Consider the following 20,909-nt stretch of genomic DNA (forward strand, 5'->3'; position numbering starts at 1 on the left):
AGTCTTAATGAGTTTGAAAACGGAAATCACACCATCCCTCCCTCTTTCGTTCTTATAAAGCGCTTGTTTCCATCTAGACTGGGTTCCAGTCATGTCTTCAGAATTGTGAGACACTGGATAGTTTAGACCTTGCACAGCAAAGCGCTTCAGAGAACCTGTTGCTGGGAGTCTACAGCTGGGCAGAGGTCAAAGGTAACAGGTGCCATTGAATATTTGTCATGAATATTTGTTACGACCACTGATTATTTTTGTATAAGCGAGTCTGAAGCCGTGTACATTGTGTTTAAAGGTAATGTTTTGCTATTTAAGCATGCATGAAAAATACCATGCATGTTTGTGAATATATTATGCAATTTTTTTTCCCCATTCTAAGTTGGGGCATTCTATCCATCTATGTGGAAATACATGACTTGTCTAAAACTCTCTGACAGATTTGTAGGGGCTCAGAGATTTATTCTTTGTTTCTCACTTCCAGCTGAACTTTTGCTTTGCCTCATGCTATTATTCTTCACTAAATTTGACCCTCACATGCTCACCATTGTTGATGGCCCATTTTAAAAAAGGGTGGTGCCTGGACATTGCAATGTGTTATCTAATGTGTGCTTTAGGGTTCTCCAGGTGATAACTAACTGTGCTAAATCATTCATGATTTCTTCTTTTTCTTTAATCAGATGGAACCGTGCAGTTGGAAAGGATGGAGCAGAATCCTGTGGGTTTTCGTCTTGAATTTTTCAGGTTAGAGTTGAGCATGTTTGTGTGCGATTGTGCCTTTTTAAAAAATTTCTCCAGTCTGTCGGTTTGATTTAAAAAAATAAAAGAAATTAATTATATTATTCAACAAGGATGCATTAAATATAGATCACAAGAGACAGTAAAGAAGACATTTTTAGATATTGTTATTTTAAACTTTCTATTCATCAATAAATCTAATAAATGTATCATGGTTTACACGTGTAACCCATTAAGCAGCACAACTGTTTTCAACATTAATAATGATAAGAAATGTTTCGTGAGCAGGAAATCAGCATATTAGAATGATTTCTGAAGGATCATGTGACACTGAAGACTGGAGAAATGATGCTGAAAATTCAGCTTTGCATCACGGGAATAAATTACCATTTAAAATATATTAATAAATATTTTAAATTGTAATAATATTTCACAAATAAATGCAGCCTTGGTTCCTTCAAAAACATTTTAAAATCTTACCGTCTCCATAGTTTAGAATAGTTATGCCACTTTGATTAAAAGCTAGCATGCGAGTGCTTAACTCTCTTACTCTCTTTGTTCTGTAGGTTTTGTGTCTGTCGAGGGATCTGGTCGCTGTAGTCTGTTTAGCCGGCAGCATATACACACTTTTGACGGTGTGATTTATGAGTTCCCCGGAGACTGCAGCTACATGCTGGCGGGAGACTGCCAACACAGAAGCTTCTCCATACTGGGTAAAAAAAACAATGTCACACACGCGCACGCACGCACGCACACACAAACCGTTTTTCACGAATTAAACAAGCTATGGCTTGTTTGTAAGGATGTGAGTTTATTTCTAGGCGATTTCTCTCATGGAAAGAGGAAAGGAGTGACTTTGTTTCTGGGAGAATTCTTTGAGCTTCACCTCTCTGTTCATGGAACGCTTTCACAAGGAGCAGAAAGGTACAAACTGTAAATTTCCTACTCTTAAAAATAAAGGCGCTGGCATGTATGGCTCCATGAAGAACCTGCAACATCCATGGAAACTTTCCATTCCACAAAATATTTTTTATACTGGAAAAAATTTCTTTAGATTAAAATTTAGACAAATGTTAAATAATAAAATTAGGCTAAATTATTATTTTTACAACTGTTCATTGAAAGGTTCTTTGGGGACCCAAAAATGGTTCTTCTATAAATGGCATGCGAAGTTGCGAACCTTTATTTTTTGTTGTCAAAATATAAAAGAAAATGCTTATGGCTTGCTAATGGAATTTCAATGGAACCAATCCTAAAGGGATCAAAAAGAATCCCATAATATTCTACTGGATTAACTGTATTTCCAACTTTTTGAAAATTGGAATATGGATTTTTTTTACACTAAAATGGAGATTCTACACTGAAAAAAAAAATGGTGTAGGATTTGCTTACAAACTATTTTGACTCAGAAATTTCACAAATAATATGTTATATAATTAAAAATATATATGTTTTTCAGTGTGTTATCCTTATTTTATTTTTTAAGAATTTAAAATAATGTAGAATATTCCATTAGCATTCTTTTAGTATTATTATATGCATTATATCACTATACCATGTTGATATGACCATCTTGAATTTCCAGGCTGGATTAGTGGTGTTGGTAACTACTGGTTAAAGTAGTTAATCAGCCTGGATAGGGCACCAGCTCATTAGCATATGAAACAACTAATGACCAGCTATGCTACTCATTTAATCAGGGTATCATATACAAATCCCTAAGGTTGTTTTTTTGCTTCCCTCCAGGCTCCCATTGCCATATGCATCGAGCTCTGTGTTCGCAGGGTTCGAGCTGGGGTACGTTCGACTATGGAGTGAAGAGTTTGGGTTCTCCATCCGTATAGACCCCTCGCATAACATTCAACTAACGCTCGGCAAGCATCACAGCAACCGTACATGCGGCCTGTGTGGAAACTACAATTATTTGGTGGAGGATGAGTACACCGCACAAGAAGGTGCGACACAAACGCAGGCATGAACACAACAACATACCTCTCAAACGATCTTTCAGTAAGACATGTTTTAAAAGCAGTGGACAGGATGCAGATTAATACAAGCTGGGGAAATAGGTGGCGTCAATGTTTATCCAGAAGACAAAACATTAGAAAGTTCAAAAACTCTTTGTTTCAGAGGCTTGTTTGGGCCTTTAACGGGGCATGTTAGTGTCCTGTCCTCGTTCCATATTACAGCTTTTGTAGTTTATGCACTTAACACTATCAGATGTTTAAATTTAGAACACAAGTTCACATGAGTTCACCACATGATACAGGGGGCACTGTGTTTTTGTCCAAATTATATTATAATAATATCATTCTAATATGCTTATTTGCTGCTCAAGAAACATTTCTTATTATCCATGTTGAAAACAGTTAAGCTGCTTAATTTTTTGTGTGGAAAGCTTGATAAATTTGATGAATAGAAAGTAACAAAAAACATTTATTTAAAATAGAAACATTTTGTAACATTATAAATGTATTTTCTGTCAATTGTGCTTGAATTAGTACTCGCTGAATATATATATATATATAAAAAAAAAATGTATGTACAGTTTGGAGTAAAATATGACCATGTTCTTGACAGGCTTCATGAGATTCATAGATTTATAAATGTGTGTGTTTAGGTTTCCTGACAGATGATCCATACGACTTTGCAAATTCTTGGGCCATGAAAGGGGCAGATGAACCCTGTAAACGCGTCTTGCCCCCGTCGCAGAGCTGCAACGGCACTGGAGAATCAGCGAAAGTCAGTCGCTTGCCTGCACAACAAAAACAACCTTGTTACAATCCATTCTGTGTGCCTTATCATTGCACGGTCACACTTTAGATTAGGGTCCAATTCTCACTATTAACTAACTATTAACAATGACTTTTGCATCAATAAACTCCTAATTACTGCACATTAATAGTTATAGGTGGTTGTTAAGTTTAGGTATTGGCTAGGATTAAGGGATTTAGAATAAGGTCATGCAGAATAAGGCATTAATACGTGCTTTATAAGTACTAATAAACAGCCAATATCCTAGTAATATGCATAAACTAAAGTGTTACCGATTGCACTTTTTGCGATTTTTCAGAGTGTGTATGTGTGTGTTTCAGGATCAGATGTCACGGTGTGAGGCCATGAGCAGCTCAGCACTCTACCTGCGTTGTGCTCACCTCGTGGATGCGGCTGCGTTTGTGTCCGTGTGTGAGTCTGATGTCTGTCACTGCAGAACGGAAGATGAATGCGTGTGTCAGGCCATGCTGGAGTACGCCCGCACCTGTGCCAATCACGGCGTTACACTGTCCAACTGGCATGTGCAGAGCCAGTGCTGTGAGTAATCTCACTTTCACACTCATATAAATACATTTCATATCTGATATTGACTATGTGTATTTTCACATATGTATGTTGCCATTTGCTCAGCCCCTAAGTGTCCTGTTGGCATGGAGTACAGAGACTGCACCCCGACCTGCTCCACGTCCTGTCAGAGTGTAAACATCCAGGAAGTCTGCAAGGAGGAGTGTGTTGATGGCTGCATCTGCCCAGGTGAGAGTGATACCAGTCAACCAAACTGGAAAAATTACATTTACCTTAATTTCGTTTTTGCTTCATTGTACTGTTTATGACCTCTCTCTTGTGTGTTGTTAATGTCAGCTAAGTTGATGCTTTAATATTAAATAATGACTATAATTATACACTACCATTTAAAAGTTTGGGCTCTGTAAGATTTTTTCTATTTATATAAAGTAATACTTTTAATATTCATATTTAAGCAAGGATGCATTAAATTGATCAAAACAGTATTACATTTCTTTTCATCAAAGAGTCCTGAATTTTTTTTTATCAGTTTGCACATAAATATTAAGCAGCTAAACTGCTTTCAACATTGATAATATTAAGAAATGTTTCTTAATGCAGAAAAATCAGCATTTTAGGATGATTTCTGAAGGATCATGTGACACTGAAGACTGGAGTAATGATGCTAAAAATTCAGCTTTGCATCACAGGAATAAATTACATTCTAAAATAAATAAAAATAAAAAAACTGTTTTTAAAAAAATGTAATAATATTTCACAATATTAGTATCTTTGGTCCAATAAATGCAGCCTTGGCAAGCATAAGTAACTTATTTCAAAACAATTTAAAAATTGTATACCGACCCTAAACTTTGAAAGTGGTTTAAAACACATTTAGTGAAGTTTATTCTAATAAACATGGGAAAAATATATTCTCTGATGCAACTGTGTGCAATCTAGCTTTTTAGGTTTATTTATCTTTAGATATTTTTACTGAAAAAACAAGACAAAGAAACTGACCACCAATGATAATGTTTATCCTACCTTTATCGTACCTTTTCCTGCTTAGTGTTGTTGAATGTGTGAAATGTGTTTGTCAGCGGGTAAGGTGTTGGACGGAGATCGTTGTGTTGACGTCTCTCAGTGCTCCTGCACGCATGCTGGACGTAGCTACCCTCCTGGTTCCTCCATATCGCAGGACTGCAACACATGGTGGGACACACACACCCACCCACACACTCATATACACACATTACAAAACCATGCATTCAAATAATATGTGTGGCTACTACTATATTTGCACACATTCACTTAATCTCACCTTCACTTTTAGTGTCTGTCGCCATGGATCATGGGAATGTACCAACGAAGGATGTCCTGGTATGTGAATTTGTTTCTTAAATTTTTTTTTTATTAACCTTCAAATAATTTATACAGTAATTTAATGTCAATCTAGCTCAATTTCTAGTATGTAACACAAAATATTATTTTTCACCAGGAAATACGACCCATTACATCACTAAAATGTTTTGCAAATGCAATTTTAATGTTGACATTAAATATTTCTGAATGCCCTGATAAAGAAACATTGCTTTCCAATCGATTTCTTCCTCTGTCTCTTCTTAGGGGGGTGTCTGGTGACAGGACAGTCCCATTATAAGACCTTTGACGATAAGTTCTTCACCTTCAGTGGGATTTGTCAGTATCTGCTCGCTAAAGACTGCCAGAGCAACTCTTTTTCTGCCATCATTGAGACTGCACAGGTCTGAAAACTTCTGTTTAGTATACACTTGTGCTTGTTTGTTTATCTGTGTGCTTATGGTTGTATTTTTCTGCTGAAGTGTGCAGATGACCAAGATGCCATCTGCACACGGTCAATTACACTGAGATTCCGAGATCTGGCCAATCAGACGGTTCACCTCAAGCATGGGGGCGTGGTCTCTGTGGATGGAATGGATGTGAAAACACCCTTAATTAATGGTCTGTCAAGTAGCGAAATACACACAATGCATAAACAGAACATATACAATGCCTTTTTTCTTCAAATACATGACAGCTGCAATGTAACACTGATGTACAAATCACAGCGCAGCATAACAGTAATGTGTTTGTGTGTAGGTCCCCTAAGAGTGCAGAATACGGTGTTGTCATCTGTAAGATTGCGTTACGGAGACGATCTACATCTGGATTGGGATGGCAGAGGACGTGTTTTGCTGAAGGTGAGTGTGCCCTGCTGGAAAAACCAGGCTATACACTGAAGAAAAAAAACATTTAAACAATTCTCACTCAGAAATTGCTTGTAAATTTCACACATAAATATTACAGAAAATCTTAAACTGTTAACTGTTTTTAGTAATTAAAATGAAGCTGAAATAAAATACAAAATTAGATGAACAAATTAAACTTAAAAATGTTACATGCATTTTAGAAATGTTGACTTGGCAGCTAACTGAAATAAATAGTACAAAGATGACTAACGCCAAAATAAAAATAAATGTGATCTAAATTGAATTATTAAAAAACCTAATAAGCATAACAAAAACACTAAAACCGGAACTTAAATTAAAAAGAAAACTGATACAAAAAAGTGTGTAAGCCGCGCTCAATCAAACCAATGGGGGAGTCTTGATCACTCCCAGCCATCATGGGCCAGTCTGGATACAGAAAGCGCCCCGATCCCTCTGCCGCACTCCATTAAATAGCCAAAACCCCTTTCACATGGTTAACAATGGCAATTTACATTCAGAGTTGACACCTTTTGGAGGTAGGAGACCATTTGCCTAGAGACCACCTTCCTTTGTGTGCCAGTTTCTCAAAACTTCTCAAAACCTGATTTCCTTTTGTTTAACTTATTTGGAAATTAGACATTTGTACCACTCACTCTGAGACATTTTAAATGATACTAAACATAATACTCAATGATAATCATTCACATTAAACCATATCTATTCGTATGTGAGTTGTAGGTGTCCCTGAGAGAGAGAATGAAATGTAGATAAGGTGAGACTTTCGTCTCAGGGGAAGAGGGGGAAGTCAAATGTTAATTTCCAGCAAGGTCCTTTGTCTCATAGACCAGTGGTCAGGTCTATCTCTTCAACCAGTTTTTCCAGTCTTACAAGTGAATTCAAAATATTAATAAATAGTATATACAGTAAATAATACTAAAATAACACTGATCATAATTTATTTACTCTCAATTGTTGTTCGAAAACTGTGTGACTTACTGTTTGCCATTAAAAAAGAAAACATTTTGACAGCTCTTTCCACAGAATGAAGATGAATATGAACTGAGGCATATTTAATTTTTTGAAGCTTTTGAAGCCATAATTGCTTAGTATGAGGAACAGACCAAAAATGTTAGTCATATATTTACATTGGAATACATTCAATTATTGCACCCCAAAATGCATTGGAATATAGTTTTATGGACCATTTTTATAATAACTGTGACAGTTTTGTGATATAAGTTTTATGGTGTTTATGTTTTTCCCCCCTTTCATTTATTAAAGCTTGGTAGCCTCAATCAATCACCTAAACCACTTTGAATTAACAAACAACCAGTTTTGACCATCCAGAAGAAACCTTGTAAAACAAATCGACCACTTTAAACTGGTTTTAGCTGGAATTTTCAACAGTGTGGATCACATGTCATGTGTGTGAGAATGCTAGGTGCTTTATACTGCAAAATACTGCATAAATAATTCCCCATGTTCATATAAAGTCTGTCTTTGAAATGCAGAATCTGGGACATGTATCAACATGTAACATGTACCGTGCTGCAAACCTAATATGTGAGCGTGTATGTGTGTTTGCAGCTAAACCCTGCCTATGCTGGGAAAACGTGCGGTCTGTGTGGTAATTATAATGGTAACCAAGGAGACGACTTTTTAACAGTGGGCGGGCTGGTGGAGACACGCGTTGAAGGATTTGGCAACGCATGGAAAATGAACGCGGACTGTGATGATCTTCAATTGCAACACTCAGATCCCTGTATTTTAAATCCTAAGAGAGGTATTCACAAACACACACAGGTTGTGACCAAAAAAAAAAAAACTATAATAGGGGCACAGATGTCAAATTTTAAGAATCTGTCATTAAAAGAACATATTGACCACTAATCTGAGTATTGGCAGGGATGTAGTGGTCATGCATATTTATAAATGCACTATACATGCAATTTTATTTCAATGTTAAATGGCATGTTTAATAATGTTCACTTTGCAATATCTTAAGTTAAGATAGATGAGTGAACTGATGCCACCAATAGCTGCTGGCATGCATGATGTCATGATTTATAAATGCACTGAACACTAGAGGGCAACAAAGACTAGCCGTTAACAACCTGATAGATTTGTATGCGTGTCTACAGTGCGTTTTGCAGAAGAAGCCTGTGCTGTGCTGCTCTCTGTGAAGTTTGAACCCTGTCATGATGTGGTCAACCCTGAGCCATATGTGAAAAACTGCCGCTATGATGTGTGCTCCTGCGCAAACGGCCAAGAGTGCCTGTGTGATGCTGTCCGCAGCTATGCAGCCGCCTGCACAGCCAAGGGAGTGCTAATCAACTGGAGGGGTCATGGATACTGTGGTATGTCTCATTCTGTCAGTAGGTTTAAACTCAAGAGTTAAGAGTTTTAGAGTTGAGTAAACATACTAAATAAAGTTAATGAAAAGACTCCATCATGATAGAAAACCAAACGTGTGTGTGTGTGTGTGTTTGAGCAGAACTGACCTGTCCAGATGACCAGGTGTATGAGGTTTGTGGGAACGTGTGTAATCAGACGTGCCGGTCTCTATCGCTGCCTGACAGTGATTGTGGAGGGTTCTGTGAAGAAGGCTGTTTCTGCCCCAGAGGACTCTTCCTCAGTGACGCAGGGGAGTGTGTGCCACCCGAACACTGCTCGTGTCACCATAACGGAGAGATCTTTGAGCCCAACGACATGATTGGTGACCATCACGCCATCTGGTTAGCAGGGAAAAAACACAGTATTTTACTATACAGTTTACATTTACATGTTACTATACAGCTTGATGTTTGGTCAACTGCCTGTGTCTCACCGAACTCATATGATATTAAATATAAAGTGTTTACACGACACAGACTATCGTCATATTGCCACTGTAAAATTACTAGTAGGAACTAACCGGAATATTGGCTTTAATTTAATTGAAATTTGAATAAACAAAAATCTTTCCAACTCCAAACATTTATGTATATATATTTGTTTTAATGTTATTTCTTTGTGTAGTGTTTGTGAGAGTGGATCCATGCAATGCACTTCTAATGAAGCCACTGGATCAACTCTGACTGACCTCTTCTTTGACGATCATTCTTCTTCAAGAGGTATTTCTCCATGCTTTCATAACTCTGTGCAGTTTTAATGGAGCACAATTGCACTTTGATACAAGTGGACAGAATATTGTAGTTTAGATAAAAACGAAGTACATATAATTAATTATTTGTGTGTGTGTGTGTTTCACCTGTAGGGCGGCGCTCTATCTCTTGTCCACCTCCACTGCAGCGGTTTGAGTGTGAAAGTGCAAGGGATGCTGGGATAGAGTGTGCTAAGACCTGCCAGAATCTGGACCTGGAGTGTGTCAGTCAGGGATGTGTGTCTGGCTGTATGTGTCCACCTGGAACGGTAAGTATCAAAGTGAACACCGAAATGTTCTAATGAACCGTTTGACACTTAATATCATTTATGCTTATATTCATCAACCAAGTAGGATTAGTCAATTATGTATAGAACTATATTTATACAACTTTTTACTGTTTTAATAAATATTTCTGGGGGAAGAAACTTCGGGAAATATACTACCATTCAACAGTATGGGATTCTTTAGTAGTCTCTTATGCTCACCAAGGCTGCCTTTATTTGATCAAAAATAAATTAAATAGTAATGAGATATTATTGTCATTTAAAACAATTGTTTTCTATTTTAATATATTTTCACATTTATTCCTGTGACACAAAGCTGAATTTTCAGCATCATTACTCCAGTCTTCAGTGTCACACGATCCTTCATAAATCATTATAATAGGCTGATTTGCTGCACACTAAACATCTATTATTATTAATAATGTTGAAATATTTTTTTGGTGAATGTTTTATTTGAAATAGAAATCTTTTGTAAAATTATAAATGTTACTATAGTATTTACTTGGGATTTATGATTAGAAAAATGTGCAAAATTATTTAAACCATTAATATTATCTACAGTATATTGTAGTTACTTTTCTACATAAATAAAAATCTTTTTCTTTTACGTTTGCAGCTTTTTAATGTTTACAACTTTTTAGGCTACAAAAAAGAGAATTGTTTCATTTTATGGGTGTTTGCAGGTTCGACACAGAAGAGAATGCCTTCCACAAGACCAGTGTCCTTGTTACCACAACAACCGCCCCTATGCCTCAGGACAGAGCATTAATGTGGACTGCAACACCTGGTAAATGAGCCAATCATGGATCTTCTACAGGCTGACACTGGTGTAATGCTATTTTGTGGCGTACATCAGATGACAAGTAGGCCTATAAACATTCATATTATTGTGTTACAATTACCTTTTTCTTTCTTTCCCAGTGTTTGTGAGAAGCGTCAGTGGAAGTGTACAGAGCGTGTGTGTGACGGTGTGTGTCGTGTGATAGGAGAGACACACTACATCAGCTTTGATGGACTGAAGTTCTCATTTCCTGGACCTTGCCAATATGTACTAGCTCAGGTAAAGTCAATATTCTCGCTCTCTTGCTCTCTTTTCTCTTCTGTCCCTCACATTCATTCATGTTTTCGCTCATTCTTCTGTGTCCGTCTGAGTAGGATTACTGCAACGGATTGGATGGCACGTTCAGGGTTCTGGTGGAGAACTCCGCTTGTGGGATCGCAGGTTACCGCTGCAGTAAAAGCATCACAGTGATGTACATGGGAGGACTGATTGTAATGGAACATGGCGAGGTAACACTAAAATTGATTTATAGAGTTATATTTGACTTTATAAAGCAGATAGCTACAGTCTTGGATGCTGTTGTCAATAAAACGTTATGCTGTTGTCAATAAATGCACAGTACAGATATTCTCTTGGCAGAGCAAACATAGATTAGATGGATGGATGGATACAATCTTATGATTCGGGATGTGCTATGTTCAGGGAAAAAAGGACTACTGTCAAATAAATATTAAGAAAATAAGAACAAATAATAAAACTACAAGCAACAGCACAAATAAATACAATAGAGCAAATATTAAAATAAAATAAATCATGCTTTTCAGGTAGGTCTAACATAAGTTTTCAGGTACAGAAATTTTAAAACGACAATGCATATTTGACTGTATAAATTAAAGATTAATCCTTATTGAAGTTACAAAAGCTATTCAATCTAGAGCAGTGAGTGTTTTCCTTATTTTTTTATTTATTCGGGACAGTGCACATTAATGAACAATCTTACACTCCTCTAAAGACTGTAAATGAGCCAGATTATAGCATAAATGCTCATTTTCATCTGTAGTCAGGAGGCAGGAGGACAACAATACAAAAGAATAATATGACAGTATCAGTCAAGAACACATTGACAGGCATTCAGACAAATTACATTACATCAAAACAATTAGTCAAAATGATGACATAACTGGGAACTTTTAAGAAACTGTTTAAGATGCTTTTTAAATGTGCAATAAATAAGTGGGACATTCTCTAATGTTTGCTGGAAGGCTGATCCAAAAATGGCTTCCTCTGATAGACAGAACAGTTTGTCCAAAGGTTGTTTTCCTGTGTGGAATCTCTAGGTCTCCTCTAAGTGAGGCGGCTCTAGTGCAAAACCTCTGTCAGTCCTTGGTTTAGTGTATGTAGAAAGTGGACGTGGGGATAGTCCGTGAAAACTTTATAAATTAAACAGCTATTTTTAAAATGAATAAAAATGTCAAAATTGAGCATATTGTATTTTTCCAAAATATTACACTGCTGGGATGACAGTGGCTTTTGATCAAATATTTGTATAGATTTTTTGAATAACATTTATATGGGTTTTAAAATTGTGTCTCCAGTTAGTGACCAGGTTGTGATGCAGTAATCTATGTGTGAAAATATCATTGAATGTAGGAACATTTTAGCAGAAGTAATTGTCATTGTAAACTTAAATTTCAAGTTCAAGTTAACTTGACAAGTAAACTTGAAAGAGTTTAATATTTGCGTGCTGTCTGAGACTGTCTTCAGATGAGCGCCCACACACAATCTTCTCACACCGTGCGCGTTCCCATTAATTTGATCTTTGCTGTTGTAATGTATTGGGAACCCAGAATGTGAATCCATCAACAGACACATGCATTTGCAGAACTTTGTCTGCCTGTTTTACTCTATGTTATTTTCAATAAACCATATTAAAGATGCGTCTTCAGATTTAAGATGAACCCTGGTGCTAGTGTGCGCCAAACTGTGGGTGGAGAACAGTACGGTTCGATTTTTTACAGAAAACTGTTACACCCCTAGTACATACATAGAACCATACAGGAATGCATAGATATAGATACATAGACCTGGTATATACAATTTTTTTTACACTTGCAATATCTGCAAGGTTGCTTAAATATAAAAGTATGTTATGACAAGCATCATGTGTGAAGTAAAGGCATACAGGCTTTTTTGCTTTCTTTCTCTGTTGTCTTCTTCTGTAGGTGAGGATGAAGAGGCCTGTGTTGAAAGAGACAGTGGTTGAGATTGTGCGCTCTGGACAGTATTACATCATCCTTCTGGGTGAACACATCTCCATCATCTGGGACACAGGGACCCGAATCTCACTGCAGATCAACGGACAGTACAGGGTAACACACATACAAAGAAAAAAACACACACACATCTACCTAGCTATCTAAATGAGCACATACCATAGACAACTTCTTTTTTTGTTGTTAAAAAATATTTATGAATAATGTTTACCTTTGAGTATGTTACCAAAGTGGTGAGATTTAGCAAGTTAACTAAAAAAAATCATTTTTTAGAGTAAAAAAAATATTTATGAATCAAATATATTATGAATGAAAAAATCTTTTTTATCTTTAAGCATGTCCCCTAAGGGAGCCAGATGTATTAAAAATTAAAACAAATATTTTTTTAATGTTAAGATAAATTAATGAATACAATTTTATGAATTCAAAATATTTGAATGTTCTGGCTTAAAAGTGAGTTTTTTACCACATAAACAAAAAATAATAATAATTTTATAGAGTTTAAATGATTATGAATCCAAATGTATGTATAAAATATGATTTAGAATGATTTATTTTTACCTTTGTGCATGTCCACAATATGGGTTTTTGTCTGATTTATCGAATTAATTAAAAAAAAGATTTATGAATAAAAACTTCTGAATAAAATGTTTTGAATCATTTTTATATTTGAACATGTACCCAGTGAGTTCAAACATAGCAAGAGTTAATGTTAATAAAAACATTTTTAGAGTTAAAATTATGTGATTTATTTAATTTCTTTTATTTAGTTTTTACCTTTGGGCATGTCCCAGAAGTGAGTTTTTGTCAGATTTAGTTGAAGTGAACTCTAAAAAAAAATATTTTGAGTTAAAAAGAATGTATGAATTCAAATGTATGTATAAAATATAATTTAGAAATTATTTTTACCTTTGAGAATGTCTGCAATATGGGTTACAACTACTTATCTTAGAATATACAGTTGAGAAATTAAGTTAATTTGTGTGTGTTTAAGGGGAAAGTCTGTGGCCTTTGTGGAAATTTTGATGGCAGTCAGAATAACGATCTGTTGAGCAGCAGTAACCAGATGGAGGTTGGCGCTGCAGACTTTGGAAACTCGTGGAAAGTTCGACCTAGCTGTGCTGACGCTGTTCCGGTGAGTTACCTCACAGCCTGAACTGGAGTGTTTTATTAGAGCAAGCCAGAACATAGAGACATGAAATGATCTGAGATTACATATTTTGATTTGCATGCAGGTGCTGTCTCAGTGCAGCACAGACATGGTGAAGCTGGTGACAGTGGAACAGTCCTGCCGTGTGCTCACTAGCGCCATCTTCAGGGAGTGCAATGTTGTGGTTGGTAACACTTATATTCAATAATATACTTAATAGTCACAATTAAATGATGACAATACACTAACATGTGGTCATTACTCCGCTTTCTTACTACTTCTTACACTTGTTTACTTTTTACTCTGACTGTATCAGGTGGACCCTGAGCCGTACTGGGACATCTGTACTCATGACACATGCTCATGTCCATCGGTCGGTGACTGCGCTTGTTTCTGTAACAGCATTGCCGCATACGCTCATGAATGTGCTCAGAAGGGGCTGCTGGTGAACTGGAGGTCCAACGATTTATGCCGTAAGTTTCACTACTGTACCCTTGAGCAAGGCACTTAATCACCCACATGTCGTCACAAACCCGACAGACTTTCTTTCTTCTGCAGAACACAAAAGAAGACATCATGTAGAATGTTCACACTCTTTTACACAATATATATATATTTATACACTATATTGCCTAAAGTATTGGGACACTCCTCCAAATCATTACATTTAGGTGTTCCAATCACTAAGTTGTATAAAATGAATCACCTAGCATGTACACTGCTTCTACAAACATTTGTGAAAGGATGGGTCGCTCTCAGGAGCTCAGTGAATTCAAGTGTGGTACCGTGATAGGTTTCCATCATGAGAGTCCATTCATGAAATGTCCTTACTACTAAAAATTCCACGGTGGTATTAGTGGTAACAAAGTGGAAGCCACGAAGTGGTAGGCCATGTAAAATCATAGAGTCAGCGCATTCTGAGGCGCACAGTGCGCATAAGTTGATAGCTACATTGTGGAAAGCCTTCCCAGAAGAGTGTGGAATAAGATGTAAAGTTCATGTGCATGTAAAGCCAGACGTCCCAAAACTTTTGGCAATATAGTGTATTAGGGGGGGTAACTAGACAGTAACAAACCGAACCGAAAAAACGTGAGACACCACCACACCACTCTTATGTCGTACCGAACGCACCCCACCACCTGCTGCCCGCCACCAGGTTGGCCCTATTTTACCTTGTCACAAAATAAATTTTTCTTCCTTAACATTTGAACTTGTAACAGTACACATATTCGTCCCGCAAATTTTCTTGTGTCTTATGTGTACAAGACGAATACAGCATTGTAGCCTAACCACCAATGATCGCAATAAGCTCCACGTTTTGTTACTTTCAACAAAGTGAAACAAAGTGTCATTTTTCAAATGATGTCCATTTTATCACGAAATTCAAACAATGTTGTTTTGATGCTCATAAATGTGGCGTTACAGATCATTATATAGGCGCCAGTTTAACCCTTTAACCCAAAGGCAGATTATTCCCTGAAATAAGTGTACTACAGAAAGTCAAACTTTACAATAGTGTGTGCTAAATGAATGTTTACCTACAGCACTGAGCTGTGAGGAACTGAATAAGGACGCAGGGGTGGAGTGTGAGTGGAGATATAACGCCTGTGGTAGCGCTTGCCCTCCCACCTGCCAGCATCCTGAAACTCTGAGCTGTCCCATCACATGTGTGGAGGGATGCCACGCTGTCTGCCCACCAGGTAGCACCAATTCACAGATACCTACAAGTAAATTGACTTCATAGACTTCAATCTCACTTTTGTTCGCACATTCACTCGTTCTGTCTGCTTCAATCCCTCAGGGCAAGTTTTAGATGAGGTTCTGAGGAAGTGTGTGGAGCCGTCACAGTGTCAGGTGTGTGTGCATAACGGAGAGAGAATCTCCCATGGAAAACAGTTCATCATTAACCATGAAGATCCTCATCTTTGCCAGATATGGTATGCTATGCCACATTCTGTTTTGATCTTCATCACTCATTACTCTATGCAGTTTGTAGGAGAATCTCATACAAATTTAGGTCAAATTTAATCTCAAAATGTTAAAAATAGAAAAAAGAGATTGCTATATAAGATGTTATACAAGTAGTATTAATATTTTTAGCTTTTATTTGTCTATTTTAGTTTTCATTTTAATATTAATAAATATTTACTTAACATATTATATTAACACATTATATTAACATTATATTTTAATACATATTTTTATATAATTTAAATGTGTGTACCCTTTATATATATATATACATAGACTAATTTGCAACAAAATAACTGTAAGAAACTGTAAGAAAAAATACATTTTATACTTTATAAAACAGGTCTTGTGAGATTCATCCATTTGTTATGTTTTCAGTCACTGTGAGAGCAACACGCTGACGTGCGGCCCATGTCCTGCAACTGGTTTGGCCTCCACACTAGCACCAACCACTGACAGCAACACTCCTACGCCACTCCCGTTTTCCACCCCGGTGCCAGCTGATGCCTGTGATAGGGCGATGGACCTGGCCTTCTTAGTGGACGGCTCCTCTGCTTTGAGTGAAGACGACTTCAGTTTAATCAAGCTCTTTATCCTCCGGGTCGTGGAGCGGTTCAGAATGGGCTCTGCCCACACTCGCGCCACGGTTCTGCTCTTCCACTCCGGCGTGAAAAGTTATGACATGCAGGTGCAAAAATGGATCTTTAAGAAGATGGTGCGTGAGCTGCATTACACCGGTGGTGATGTCGCATTTATGGACGAGGCAATAAAATATCTAGCAGTATACATTTACGATAAAAACAAGCGCGAGCACGCAGGGCGAGTCGCTATATTGCTGACGGCGAGCTCAAATCCTAGGCCCATGCGTAGTACTCAGCGTCTGCTGCGTAAAAAAGACATCACCATCGTCACTGTAGCTCTAGGGCCTGACGTCAACATGGCACAGGTTAATGAGATCACGAAGGCCACGCCCAGCAGTCGCTCATACATAGTGAGCAGCGTAACAGAGCTAGACGATGAGGCTCTGGCCATCACAGACTACCTCTGCACTTTGGGACTGGAACCTGAACCCCCAAAGAAACCCCCTACCAGAAAGCCCAGCACCACTTCAGTCACCCCAACAACTACCACAACCTCTAAACTCACTGCCGCCACGCTACCACCAACCGCTGCCATTGTAACCTCATTTCCTAGCATCCCCAGTCCTGGAACGACATTTCCTCCGGCCACAGTAACAGCATATGAGGTTGTCTTCCTGTTGGAAAGCTCAAATGCAGTGGGTGAGGAAGGCTTCAATGAGACACGTGATGCTTTGGTCGATGTTATCGCTTCACTCGATCAGAAAGAGGTGGAGAATCTACGGATCACGGTGATGCAGTACTCGCTCACGGTTACTGTGGAAATCAGCCGCATGGAGTTGCAGCACAGGGAGCAGGTGCTGCAGAGAATGCGACAGTTACGTTGGACCAAAGGTGCAGAGGTCAACACAGGCCATGCCATCCGTTCTGTATATGAGACTGTCACTACAGACACACCAAGTAATACACCAGACCAGATGGTGTTTCTTATAACACAGAGCCCTCCGACGGACGTCATTCAGCGGCCTACGAGCTCCACTCATAAGAAAGTGTATCCGATTGGGATCGGCCAACAGATTCGATATGAGGATCTTGCACAGTTGAGCTTTCCGGATGAACCGATCATGCTAGATAATCCCTCAGACCTTAAGAGACTGCGGCCCATGCTGATTAATATCAGTAAAACAATAAGGAGGCCTGTGCTGCCCACACTACCACCGAGAGCCACACTGCCCCCTTCAGGTCAGTTACAACAATGCTACACTCTCTTCACATCTTGCTACATTCTAGGGCTGCATTCTTGGGTGATTTTTCAATTGCAATTCAAAATGCAAAAAAAGGTTGCTGTGCTTGTTTGTAGGGCTTCATGATTTGGCCAATAAATTGTGTGATTGTGTAATCAATGATTAGAAAATAAAACTAATAAGCATTACTAAATAAAAATATTAAACAAACTAAGAAATATTACAATAATAAAATTGTAAATTGTAAAATAAAGTAAATTGATTTCTTAAGAAAAATTAAAGCACTACTTCTACTAATAATGTTTATTTTATAGTACAACTGAAAAACTACAATTTATGTTTGTCTTAATTTCTGCATTTTCAAACACTAAACCATGACTGAAACTCAAGCAGAGATGAGTTCATGTGGAGCAGCATTTATGAACCAAGCCACTCTGAAACACTGGATCACGAGCTGCTTGTGTTTAAAATAACACAGTGCCGCTCTGAAACACAGTGCATATATTTATTTACCGCATATTGAAGTGCAGTGTAACGAAGCATCACCTAAAGTGGGATCCATAAGCAAGCTTTTATTAAAATCGTGGTCAATCAGGCAATGGTCAGATACCAGCAAACACAGTAACGTGGGACAGACACAGTCATGGCCAAAAAGCAGACAGGAGATCAGGGCTGGCGGAGAACAATCACAGAAAGTAACAGAGCAGATAGTCCAAAAGGCCGGCAGCAGGGAATCATAAACAGGGAACAAACCGGGTCACAACAGGTACGCAATACAGAAGTAAACGCTCAGAAATGCAAACCGTAGTAATACAAGACTTCACACGGAAGTGGTGGAGAGACATTGGAAGTGAAGGAGAGACAGTTTATATAGGTCCAAGAATGAGCTACAGCTGAGCAACACTGAGCAACAGTGCCAGGTATCCCAGTGACAGGAAGGGAAATGTAGTGTGTAAGTGAAAAGTCAATATTCGGGTGAGGGAGCCCTCTGATGGCCAGAGGAGGGGATCACGGAGTTCGTCTCTGTGACACGCAGCCTTTGCAATTTGATAATCCCACTAAACCAAATCATGATTTTAGAATTGTTCACACAAAAATGAAAATTCTGTCATCACTTACTCAACCTCAATTTATTTATTTTGCTTAACACAAAATAAGATATTTTGAAGAATGTCTGTAACATGATAACAGGTGATGATGGACCCCGTTGAGTATTTTTTCCCCCATCCCATGGAAGTCAATGGGCCCATCACCTGTTTGATTACCGACATTCTTCAAAATATCTTATTTTGGTTTGGAACAACTTGAGGGTGAGTAAATCATTGAAATTAATTTTTATTTTTAGGTAACTGTCCTTTTAATCGTGCAGTCCTTCAACATTCTTTAATTTAATTTGTCATCAAGGTCTTTTTTTTCTTTTTTCAAGGATTTTTCATTGACAATGAATGTGATTGCTGTAATTTCAAAGAATAAAAGATTAAAAAGGAACAGTGAGGCACTAGAGAGAATGACTTTTGCGCAACAATGGAATGATGTAATTCCCTTAATTACTGTGGAAATTGGCTGGCAAATGATGCAGAAACATGGTGTTGTACACAAAATTATCGAAAATTGTTGGATTTGAATTTGTCAGTGGCAGTGGCGCAGTGCTAGCCTGTCAGACTTACTACTTTAGTTTAAAATTAAGAACTCATAAATTACATATACTGTACATTAGTCTGTTAACACCTTACTCTAATTAAAATGTCAGATGGCTAATTTCAGATGACATTATTTTGTTATGTATAAGAATTATCTTATACATTTGTGGTACTATATCACACTACAGGAATTCTTTTTAGACAGTAGTGTATGACAAAATTATGTTGGTTTAACAATCTATCTGGCTGGCCAAGCAATCATGAAGAACACCTAAGAAACAATCTACCATCTTCCTAGTAAAAGAAAACTCCCTAGCACAAAGTATGTAACATTTATCTCTTTTAAAACAGCCTGAGTAACCCGACTACTTAAGGCCTAGATATTCTAAAAGTCAAAACTTTGTCAAGCCAATATTCAAATGTTGTCTTTTCTAGTTGTTGAATGCAAGGACAGCCAATACATGCTTATGGAGTGAATACATACATGGTTTCTTTGTAATTCTATGTGTGTGTGTGTGTGTGTGTTTGCTCAGTGCCGTGTTCAAAGCCCATGGACGTGCTGTTCCTGTTGAGAGCCTCTTCCGATAACCAGTTCGAAGACTTGAAAACATTTGTGAGAACTATTATAAAGAGCACAAATATTGGTAAGCCTCCGTGAGATAGATTTTTTTCATTGTGTGTATGTTATAATAGTTACTTCTAGATTTTTACTTATCTGTTGCAGGTCGCAATCACACACAGGTGGCAGTGATAGTGTATGGGGAAAAATCAGCAGTGGCGGTCACATGGAGAGATGAACAGACAGAAGACAATCTTCTCAAGCTTTTAGAAACCCTACACAGCAAGACAGACGATACAACAAGACTGGGTAAACATGCTGTGAATACACAGCAGCCTGACAGTTAAAACATATGCCACACTACATACATGTGGGCGTTCCTTCCTCTTTCTCCGCAGGAGCTGCTCTGCGATTGGCCGTGCAGACAGCCATTTCCTCCACCAGTGGGGGACGGATGGGCATCCCTAAAGCTGTGGTTATGGTCGTGACTGACAGGTCAATAGACTCTGTGCAAGAGGCAGCAAACGAGGCTCTGACAGCTGGTTGGTGAAATAGTTGTATAGCTTTATCGATGTACTCTTTTAAGTGGTCCTTAATGTAGTGTTTGAGTTTCAATAGAAGTTAAACTCTATCACTAGCATCTATGGGTGATGCTAGAAATCCACAGAAAATGATTTCAGCTTAAATCAAGCAAAAAACAACAACAAAATCCTGTTTACAGGAATGCACTTACAATATAAGTATACTGTATGGTGCAATATATTCCAGATTTACTGTAAACTTTAACTGCATGACGTGTTTTATTTTTTAAGGTACACTATGTAACTTTTTGCCCTCTAGTGGTTACAAAACAAAACTGCATGCGTCTTGCAGAAGAACATTGTTTTGGTTGTGCTTCAGCTTTGCGTGACTGTGTGGATGAATACTTTGTGAAAGAAAAATAACCTAAAAACATAGTACTTCAACTACACCCCAGAAAACAAGTGTAATAGTTTACCGATCTGAGTCGGCTCCTATTGAACATATTGGTGGTAGATGAGGCACATGT

General features: G+C 37.8%; 1 protein-coding gene across 1 annotated transcript in view; it reads left to right on the plus strand.

Annotated features, from left to right (window-relative positions):
* Positions 1-20,909, plus strand: part of vwf (von Willebrand factor) — a 38,880-nt gene continuing 17,971 nt past the window's right edge. The window contains exons 1-31 of the mRNA XM_079620505.1: positions 1-192; positions 672-735; positions 1,296-1,442; positions 1,551-1,653; positions 2,476-2,684; positions 3,350-3,471; positions 3,825-4,041; positions 4,135-4,257; positions 5,109-5,220; positions 5,342-5,388; positions 5,635-5,771; positions 5,850-5,988; positions 6,127-6,227; positions 7,824-8,019; positions 8,378-8,593; positions 8,731-8,971; positions 9,255-9,349; positions 9,493-9,647; positions 10,349-10,452; positions 10,587-10,725; positions 10,821-10,955; positions 12,669-12,815; positions 13,714-13,854; positions 13,955-14,053; positions 14,186-14,342; positions 15,414-15,569; positions 15,671-15,806; positions 16,219-17,660; positions 19,836-19,946; positions 20,027-20,170; positions 20,260-20,403. Of these exons, the coding sequence (XP_079476631.1) occupies positions 672-735; positions 1,296-1,442; positions 1,551-1,653; positions 2,476-2,684; positions 3,350-3,471; positions 3,825-4,041; positions 4,135-4,257; positions 5,109-5,220; positions 5,342-5,388; positions 5,635-5,771; positions 5,850-5,988; positions 6,127-6,227; positions 7,824-8,019; positions 8,378-8,593; positions 8,731-8,971; positions 9,255-9,349; positions 9,493-9,647; positions 10,349-10,452; positions 10,587-10,725; positions 10,821-10,955; positions 12,669-12,815; positions 13,714-13,854; positions 13,955-14,053; positions 14,186-14,342; positions 15,414-15,569; positions 15,671-15,806; positions 16,219-17,660; positions 19,836-19,946; positions 20,027-20,170; positions 20,260-20,403 (5,479 nt within the window). The 5' untranslated portion in view covers positions 1-192. The remainder of the gene's footprint in view (positions 193-671; positions 736-1,295; positions 1,443-1,550; positions 1,654-2,475; positions 2,685-3,349; positions 3,472-3,824; positions 4,042-4,134; positions 4,258-5,108; positions 5,221-5,341; positions 5,389-5,634; positions 5,772-5,849; positions 5,989-6,126; positions 6,228-7,823; positions 8,020-8,377; positions 8,594-8,730; positions 8,972-9,254; positions 9,350-9,492; positions 9,648-10,348; positions 10,453-10,586; positions 10,726-10,820; positions 10,956-12,668; positions 12,816-13,713; positions 13,855-13,954; positions 14,054-14,185; positions 14,343-15,413; positions 15,570-15,670; positions 15,807-16,218; positions 17,661-19,835; positions 19,947-20,026; positions 20,171-20,259; positions 20,404-20,909) is intronic.

Source organism: Phoxinus phoxinus, assembly GCF_949152265.1.
Source record: "Phoxinus phoxinus genome assembly, chromosome: 8".
In the NCBI taxonomy this organism is placed as follows: Eukaryota; Metazoa; Chordata; class Actinopteri; order Cypriniformes; family Leuciscidae; genus Phoxinus; species Phoxinus phoxinus.